The sequence below is a fragment of the Nerophis lumbriciformis genome, linkage group LG04 (genome assembly GCF_033978685.3).
Source record: "Nerophis lumbriciformis linkage group LG04, RoL_Nlum_v2.1, whole genome shotgun sequence".
Taxonomy (NCBI): domain Eukaryota; kingdom Metazoa; phylum Chordata; class Actinopteri; order Syngnathiformes; family Syngnathidae; genus Nerophis; species Nerophis lumbriciformis.
In genome coordinates this window covers 54,435,001-54,445,000 of record NC_084551.2, presented here as the reverse complement: position 1 = coordinate 54,445,000, position 10,000 = coordinate 54,435,001, and the positions used below count along the sequence as shown (strand labels likewise).

At 38.6% G+C, this 10,000-nt stretch overlaps 2 protein-coding genes across 2 annotated transcripts in view; both read left to right on the top strand.

Moving 5' to 3' along the window:
* The window catches only part of LOC133604038 (solute carrier family 2, facilitated glucose transporter member 1-like), a 51,898-nt gene extending 50,764 nt beyond the window's left edge, over positions 1-1,134 (top strand). Inside the window, exon 12 of the transcript XR_012050393.1 lies at positions 685-1,134. The gene's annotated coding sequence lies outside the window, so the exon portion shown is untranslated. The remainder of the gene's footprint in view (positions 1-684) is intronic.
* Positions 1,135-9,313: 8,179 nt separating this feature from the next.
* LOC133604004 (ephrin type-B receptor 5) overlaps positions 9,314-10,000 on the top strand; it is a 98,875-nt gene continuing 98,188 nt past the window's right edge. The window contains exon 1 of the mRNA XM_072913059.1: positions 9,314-9,377. Coding sequence (XP_072769160.1) covers positions 9,320-9,377 — 58 coding nt within the window. The 5' untranslated portion in view covers positions 9,314-9,319. The remainder of the gene's footprint in view (positions 9,378-10,000) is intronic.

Genomic DNA, 10,000 nt, shown 5'->3' with positions numbered 1-10,000 from the left:
ATCGACTTTCAGTATCGGCCACCATTCCAATCAGACGTTAACCAGTGCTTCTCAATTATAATATTTTAAAACAGTGTCATGTGTCTGTAAAATTGTTATAAGTGCACCTCTGCAAAACATTTTATCTTTATGAACATGAACGACGACAAAAAAATTGTTTTTAATCTGGACTACATTTTTTAAAAGTGTTAAATGTGTCTTTATCATGTTTGCTTTTTCACAAAATGATAATAAAATTTGCACAACAGATTCTTTACACAACATGTATTTCATTTGTCGTTACTTTGTTGTTGGTTTTTTTGTCGTTATTTTGCACTTTTGACAAAATTATATTGTGATTGTTACATTTCCTGAAAATGTTATCAATCTGGTATCGACTATCAGTATCGCCGCTATTTCAATCAAGCATGAACTTTAGTTTTAAAGTTTGTTTTGTTCTCAAATAAAGCTAACACTGTTTGCTTTTTAACACTGAAACATAAAACTACATTAATAAACAATAAATCATTTGTGGATAAACAACATTATAAAATAATCTTATAATTGTACAAACCATTAGTGCTGCCAAATGATAAGTTTTTAAAAAGAGGATTAATCACATGTTTGAATTTGGATTAATCATGATTAATCAGAGGTTGTTACTCGCTTGCAAGATTATACATATATATATATATATATATGCAGCTGAGATAGGCTCCAGCACCCCCCGCAACCTCAAAAAGGACAAACGGTTGATGACACCAGCAGATGACATGGCACCCCAACTTTGGAAACTTTACACTAGACTTCAGGCAACGTGGATCCTGTGCCTCTCCTGTCTTCCTCCAGACTCTGGGACCTCGATTTCCAAAAGAAATGCAAAATTTGCTTTCGTCAGAAAACATGACTTTGGACCACTCAGCAGCAGTCCAGCTGGTGTCGGTCCACTCTGTTTCCTGAGATCCAGAGTCAACGCAGCCGTCTACCAGCAAGTTTTAGAGCACTTCATGCTTCCCGCTGCTGACCTGCTCTATGGAGATGGAGATTTCAAGTTCCAACAGGACTTGGCGCCTGCACACAGCGCAAAATCTACCCGTGCCTGGTTTACGGACCATGGTATTTCTGTTCTAAATTGGCCCGCCAACTCCCCTGACCTTAGCCCCATAGAAAATCTGTGGGGTATTGTGAAAAGGAAGATGCAGAATGCCAGACCCAAAAACGCAGAAGAGTTGAAGGCCACTATCAGAGCAACCTGGGCTCTCATAACACCTGAGCAGTGCCAGAAACTCATCGACTCCATGCCACGCCGCATTAACGCAGTAATTGAGGCAAAAGGAGCTCCAACCAAGTATTGAGTATTGTACATGCTCATATTTTTCATTTTCATACTTTTCAGTTGGCCAACATTTCTAAAAATCCCTTTTTTGTATTAGCCTTACACAATATTCTAATTTTGTGACATACGGAATTTTGGATTTTCATTTGTTGCCACTTCAAATCATCAAAATTAAATGAAATAAACATTTGAATGCATCAGTCTGTGTGCAATGAATAAATATAATGTACAAGTTACACCTTTTGAATGCAATTACTGAAATAAATCAAGTTTTTCAAAATATTCTAATTTACTGGCTTTTACCTGTATGTATGTATGTATGTATATATATATATATATATATATATATATATATATATATATATATATATATATATATATATATATACACGCATTACAATATAACAGTATTTCACTGTACAGTATAACAATGTGTGTTTTGCTTCGTGCTTTTATTTTTATATCAATATGTGTTCCATCAGACTGTTTCCTGTTACACTGTTGTTACATTTCCTGTTACATTGCTGAACTACAATGGAAATAAATGTCTCATTTTAATGACTTCAATATTTTGCATGCACTTTTTTTGTGTGTGTGATACTTTGATGCAGTGATATTTTTCAGCAGGTATTGTTGAAAGGTTTCATTTTTAGTGGTGACGCCAACAACCTGCATGATGCTCACTGGAGAACAACTAAAGTGAAAGTGAAAATATGATTCATGTTCAAGCAGAAAGATGAAATATTGAAGAAGAGCAACACATTAAAGTCTTCTGCTTTAATCCTGTTTGGTGGTTAGGATAGTGTGAGTGGGAAGGATTTTGGCACAAAAGTGCTTTGAGACACCAGAAAGAAGATTCTTTTTTCCATTGATGATACGTTTAAAACATCATTTTGCTGCTCTTAATGATACCAACATTTAATAAATCGTTACTTTACTCTATTAAATCAGTGTCTGACATTTTAGTGCGTCTTCTTTCTACCAAACCCTAAATCAGTGAAGTTGTCACGTTGTGTAAATGGTAAATAAAAACAGAATACAATGATTTGTTAATCCTTTTCAACTTATATTCAATTGAATAGACTGTAAAGTGCGCCACACATTTTCAATGGAAGACAGGTCTGGACTACAGGCAGGCCAGTCTAGTACCCGCACTCCTTTACTACGAAGCCACGTTGATGTAACACGTGGCTTGGCATCGTCTTGCTGAAATAAGCAGGGGCGTCCATGATAACGTTGTTTGGATGTTGACATATGTTGCTCCAAAACCTGTATGTACCTTTCAGCATTAATGGCGCCTTCACAGATGTGTAAGTTACCCATGTCTTGGGCACTAATACACCCCCATACCATCACACATGCTGCCTTTTACACTTTGTGCCTAGAACAATCCGGATGGTTCTTTTCCTCTTTGGTCCGGAGGACACGACGTCCACAGTTTCCAAAAACAATTTCCAATATGGACTCGTCAGAACACTTTTCCACTTTGCATCAGTCCATCTTAGATGAGCTCGGGCCCAGCAAAGCCGGCGGCGTTTCTGGGTGTTGTTGATAAATGGCTGTTGCTTTGCATATTTGAGTTTTCACTTGCACTTACAGATGTAGCGACCAACTGTAGTTACTGACAGTGGGTTTCTGAAGTGTTCCTGAGCCCATGTGGTGATATCCTTTACACACATATGTCGCTTTTTGATGCAGTACCACCCGAGGGATCAAAAAGTAATTTTAACACACTTAAAAAAACTATTTGTAACAGTAACAATTACTAAGTGTAAACAGTAACATTAATAGCAATTACAATAACAACAGTAACGGTAACAGTGTTTGTAATAATAACAGTAACTGGAATAATAATAGTAACTGTGTTGTAACGGTAAAAGTAACACAAGGAGTAACAATAACAAACTAAGAATAGCTAACTGCAACATGAACAGTAACAATGAAAGTTACTAACTAACGGTTACAGTAACTGTAGCTGCAATAATAAACAGTACATGTAACAGTTTTAACAGTACCAAGTAACAGTAACACAACTAAATATAGCAATCAACAACTGTAACAGTAATTGTAACGGAAACATTAACGGTAACATTTGACACCAGTAACAGTAAATGTAACAATAATAGTAACTGTAACAGTGTTTTTAACAGTAACAGTAACTGGAACATTAACATTAGCAATAACAGAAACAATAAGTGTCATGTCTGTGTAATCATGTTTTGTTCTAAGTCATGTTTTGTTTAGTTTCTGGCTTTTCACTCCCTTGTCTTGTTTGCATGATTACCCATTAGTTTCACCTGTTCCACGTTTGGACTCATTGTGCACTCTTGTTTGTCACCATAGCAACCATTAGTTTTCACCTGTCACGTCACGCACCTGTTTCACGTTTTGAGTCACGCACCTGCTTTCACTAATCATGTCCATAGTATTTAAGTTCATTCATTTTCTGTTGTTCGTCCTGACGACCTCAACACATTTATGCTCTGTTCATGCCTGATACTTCTTTCCATGTCAATTCCTCAAGCAACTATTTTTGTCCAAGCCAAGTAAGTTTTTGTTCCATATTTATAGTCTTTTTGGTTTCATAGTTTGTTCTCCGCCATTGTGCGTGTTTTTTGTTTGTACTTTTTTGCTATAGTCTTTTGGTTTCATAGTTTATTCTCCGCCACTGTGCGCGCTTTCATTTATTCCTTTTTTTGATAATAATAAATCATGTACCTTCATTCCCGTCTCGCACGAGCCAACTTTCCGTTGCATCCTGGAAAAGCACACACCCCGGACCAAGTCATGACAATAAGAATAACAAAAAGTATTTGTTACTTTAACAATAACTAAATGTAACAACAATCAACTGTAACAGTAACAGTAAATGTATAATAAATAAATACATATAGTAAATAGTAACTGTTACAGTGTTCTTAACAGTAAAAGTAACTAAAACAGTAACTAACTGTAACACCAACAGTAATAATAAATCATGTACCTTCATTCCCGTCTCGCACGAGCCAACTTTCCGTTGCATCCTGGAAAAGCACACACCCCGGACCAAGTCATGACAGTAGGTCGTCAGCAGACTCGCTTTTCCGCACGAGAGTTGGACATTTTCGACGAGGCTTCTTGGGCGGTCCTGTGCGCGATGGAGGAGGAAACGCGGCGCTACTCCTCCATGGAGTATAGAGACTTCATTTGGTCCCAGGACGACACAGCGTCACCTCAGCCACGGAAGCGCCGCCAAAGACGAAGGACGTCAGGAAGAACTTCCGCGAGCCTGCAGGACACGCCGCTCCCACATGCCCCTCCCCCTCCGGGCGGAAGCAAGCAGCAGCCAGCCCGGCTTCGCCCTGATGACGTCAAAAACCAGGATTTTTTTTTTCTGAATTCTTTTTCTTTTGATTCCCCGCTCCCCAGGACTCAAGCCACACCCAAGACACAAAACAATTTTTTTTCACACACTCAATCCCAGGCACAAGAAAGACAATTTGGACAATTTAATGGGGAAGTTTCTGCCCTCCTCCGCCCACCCCTACAGAGAGTTCCAGACCGCAGGGAGCGCGTCTGGTATCCGCCCCTTGAGGGGGGGGCTAGGGCTGGGAATTGTTCAGGTGGGGTGGCTCAGCAGCACGATGTCAAGCCACAGCCTCCAGCACGGCCGCCACCACCAGTCTTTCGCCATGCCAAGCCTCCACCCCCAGCTAGGCCACCTCCACCTGCTCCAAGGCTAGCACCACGGCTAGCTGCTCCAAGGCTAGCACCTGTCGCCGCACCTGTCGCAGCACCACGGCTAGCACCTGTCGCCGCACCAGTTGCCGCACCAAGGCTAGCACCAGCTCCACCACGTCAAGTTCCACGCCAAGACCAAGACCCTCCACGCCAAGACCAAGACCCTCCACGCCAAGTCCCGCCAGTCGCAGCTCCAAGACGCCAAGTGCCGCCAGTCGCAGCTCCAAGACGCCAAGTGCCGCCAGTCGCAGCTCCAAGACGCCAAGTGCCGCCAGTCGCAGCTCCAAGACGCCAAGTGCCGCCATGCCAAGACCAAGTGCCGCCATGCCAAGACCAAGACCCGCCATACCAAGACCCGCCATGCCAAGACCAAGACCAAGACCAAGACCCGCCATGCCAAGACCAAGACCCGCCATGCCAAGACCAAGACCCGCCATGCCAAGACCAAGACCCGCCATGCCAAGACCAAGACCCGCCATGCCAAGACCAAGACCCACGCCAAGACCAAGACCCACGCCAAGACCAAGACCCACGTCGAGCTTCGCCGCCTGACGCGCCACGTCGAGCTTCGCCGCCTGACGCGCCACGCCGAGCTTCGCCGCCTGACTCACCACGCCAAGCCACGTCTGCCACGATGACGACGCGCCTCCCTCCTCGTCGGCCACGGATATGGCCGCTACCTGGTCGCCCGCCACGCCAAGTGCGCCCACCTCCCAGTCGGCCACGAATGTGGCCATTCCCTGGGCGCCCGCCTCGCCTGTTGCAGCGGCGTTACACTCGCCGCCGCCACCTAACTCTGCCCCGGTGGATACGGGGACACGTGGTCTGGCGACCCACCGCCATGTCCCCCTCCCGCCCTCCCATGACTCTTGTTATTTTTTTTATGGACATCTGGTATCTGTCCTTAAGGGAGGGGCTCTGTCATGTCTGTGTAATCATGTTTTGTTCTAGGTCATGTTTTGTTTAGTTTCTGGCTTTTCACTCCCTTGTCTTGTTTGCATGATTACCCATTAGTTTCACCTGTTCCACGTTTGGACTCATTGTGCACTCTTGTTTGTCACCATAGCAACCATTAGTTTTCACCTGTCACGTCACGCACCTGTTTCACGTTTTGAGTCACGCACCTGCTTTCACTAATCATGTCCATAGTATTTAAGTTCATTCATTTTCTGTTGCTCGTCCTGACGACCTCAACACATTTATGCTCTGTTCATGCCTGATACTTCTTTCCATGTCAATTCCTCAAGCAACTATTTTTGTCCAAGCCAAGTAAGTTTTTGTTCCATATTTATAGTCTTTTTGGTTTCATAGTTTGTTCTCCGCCATTGTGCGTGTTTTTTGTTTGTACTTTTTTGCTATAGTCTTTTGGTTTCATAGTTTATTCTCCGCCACTGTGCGCGCTTTCATTTATTCCTTTTTTTGATAATAATAAATCATGTACCTTCATTCCCGTCTCGCACGAGCCAACTTTCCGTTGCATCCTGGAAAAGCACACACCCCGGACCAAGTCATGACAATAAGAATAACAAAAAGTATTTGTAACTTTAACAATAACTAAATGTAACAACAATCAACTGTAACAGTAACAGTAAATGTATAATAAATAAATACATATAGTAAATAGTAACTGTTACAGTGTTCTTAACAGTAAAAGTAACTAAAACAGTAACTAACTGTAACACCAACAGTAACTGTAACAACAACATTACTAGTAAAAGTAACTAAATGTAGCAATAACCAACTGTAACAATAACAGTAATGGTAACAATAACTGTAACAGTATTTTTAGGAGTAAAAGTAATGGTGACAGTGTTTGTAACTATAGCCGAGAGGGACAAGCGGTAGAAAATAAATGCATTGGAACAGTAACAATATTTAAATGTAGCAATAACCAAGTAGACAAATACCAGTAACTTCTAAATGAACCGTAAAAGTAACAATAAGTTGAAGTGTAAGCAGTAATTGTAATAATAACAGTACAGTAACTGTAACTCTGCTTGTTACAATAACAGTAATTGGAACTTGTTAAAACAGTAAAAGTAACTAAAACAGTATTTGTAATAATAATAGTAACTGTAACTAGGTCGTTAACATTACAAAGAACAAAGACAGTATTTGTAACAATACCAGTAATTGTAATAATTATAGTAACTGTAACTGTTTTAACAGTAATAGTAACAAACAGTATTTACTTACAAATAGTAAGTAAATAAATACTTTTTGTGATGCTTATTATTTCAATATAACACTTTTTTATAGCGACACTCCTCGGCCCCGGAGGCCCCACATTGTGTCAGCGGGGCCCCACGAATCAGCTGCAGGTGTTTAGTGAAGTGGAGCGTAAACAAAGTGGAGCATCAACAACATGAAGTTCTAAAAGTGTCCACTAGAGGGCGCCACCGGGCTGAAACAAGCAGCGTGTGCTCACATTTATTCACATTTAATCACTTTTATTCACCTTTATTTACCTTTATTCACCGTTATTCACATGTATTCACATCTATTCACCTTTATTCACCGTTATTCACATTTATTCACCTTTATTCACCTTTATTCATCTTTATTCACAGTTATTCACATTTATTCACATTTATTTACATTTATTCACCTTTATTCACATGTATTCACATCTATTCACCTTTATTCATCTTTATTCACCGTTATTCACATTTATTCACCGTTATTCACCGTTATTCACCTTTATTCACAGTTATTCACATTTATTCACCTTTATTCACATTTATTCACATCTATTCACCTTTATTCACCTTTATTTACCTTTATTCATAGTTATTCACATTTATTCACATTTATTCACATTTATTTACATTTATTCACCTTTATTCATAGTTATTCAAATGTATTCACATTTATTCACCTTTATTCAACGTTATTCACCTTTATTCCCCTTTATTCACATTTATTGACATTTATTCACATCTATTCACCTTTATTCACATCTATTCACCTTTATTTACCTTTATTCATAGTTATTCACAGTTATTCACATTTATTCACATTTATTCACATTTATTCACATCTATTCACCTTTATTCACATCTATTCACCTTTATTCAATGTTATTCAACGTTATTCACCTTTATTCACCTTTATTCACATTTATTGACATTTATTCACATCTATTCACCTTTATTCACATTTATTCAAATCTGTTCACCTTTATTCACATGTATTCACATTTATTCACATCTATTCACCTTTATTTACCTTTATTCACCTTTATTTACCTTTTATTCACATTTATTCACCTTTATTTCACATCTATTCACATTTATTTACCGTTTTTTACCTTTATTCATAGTTATTCACATTTATTCACATTTATTCGACGTTATTCGACGTTATTCACTTTTATTCACCTTTATTCACATTTATTCACAGTTATTGACATTTATTTACATCTATTCACCTTTATTCACATATATTCACATCTATTCACCTTTATTTACCTTTATTCACATGCATTCACATTTATTCACATCTATTCACCTTTATTCACCTTTAGTTACCTTTATTCACATATATTCACCTTTATTCACATTTATTCACATCTATTCACCTTTATTTACCTTTATTCATAGTTATTCACATGTATTCACATTTATTCACATCTATTCACCTTTAGTTACCTTTATTCACATATATTCACCTTTATTCACATTTATTCACATTTATTCACATCTATTCACCTTTATTTACCTTTATTCATAGTTATTCACATTTATTCACATCTATTCACCTTTATTCACCTTTATTCACCGTTATTCACATTTATTCACATTTATTCACATTTAATCACCTTTATTCACCTTTTTTCACCTTTATTCACTTTTATTCATAGTTATTCACATTTATTAAAATTGTGTCCCCTTTATTCACATTTATTCACATTTGGCGTCTTCAAAGGTTAAAAACAACTTTGTGAGGGATGCTTGCGTTCATTAAAAATATATATATTTATTTATCATGGAATAAAAACAATCGCCACGGCGATGGCATTTTGTTGACATTGCTTTGTAAATATTACACCGCCTCCTTCTCTCCTATCCTTCATCCTTCTCCTGCACATAGACTCCGCCCCCTCACACACACACACACACACACACACACACACACACACACACACACACACACACACACACACACACACACACACACACACACACACACACACACACGCACACACACACACACACACACACACACACACACACACACACACACACTTCTCACTCTTCTCCCAGTGTCAGTGTCAGCGTGGAGATGTGGAGAGTCCTTCTGTGCTTCTGTGTTCTTCTCAGACACAATTCATCTGAGGAAGGTAAGAAAATAACTACATTTGCACTTTATGCTGCTTAAATGTTTGCATTTATTTTGTGAAAGATAGGAAAAAAGTGTGTGTGTGTGTGTGTGTGTGTTCTTGTAGTTCAACCCTTCTTGAGACATCAACAAGGAAAAGTAGCTTCCATATGAGGAGGTGTGAACAAGTGATGACATAAACATAAACATAAACATAAAAATAGAGAGACAAATACTAGAGTCCGTGAACATTGCTCCAAAGTCAAGATTTTTTATGCATACAAAAGTAAACATTGACAGGTGAAAAAAGAAAAAAAATGTATATAGAGACATACTGTAATAACTTGAAGTAAATAGTGAAGATTAAAAAAAATACAAACAAACAAACAAAATAAAATACTAAAAGCAGTCTTTTACTCACAATGTGTCGACTTTTTTCTCATAAAATTGGGAGCAATTTCTCATATTCTTTCTGCTTCTGTAATATTGCAATATTTTTTCGTAAAATTGTTCCTTTTTTTATGTAAAATTATTACTTTTCAATGCAAAATGGTGACATTTGTCATGCAAAATTCTGACTTTTATCACAATATTGCCAATATTTCTGTTGTTCTTGTAAAATAGTGACATTTTTTGAGTAAAATG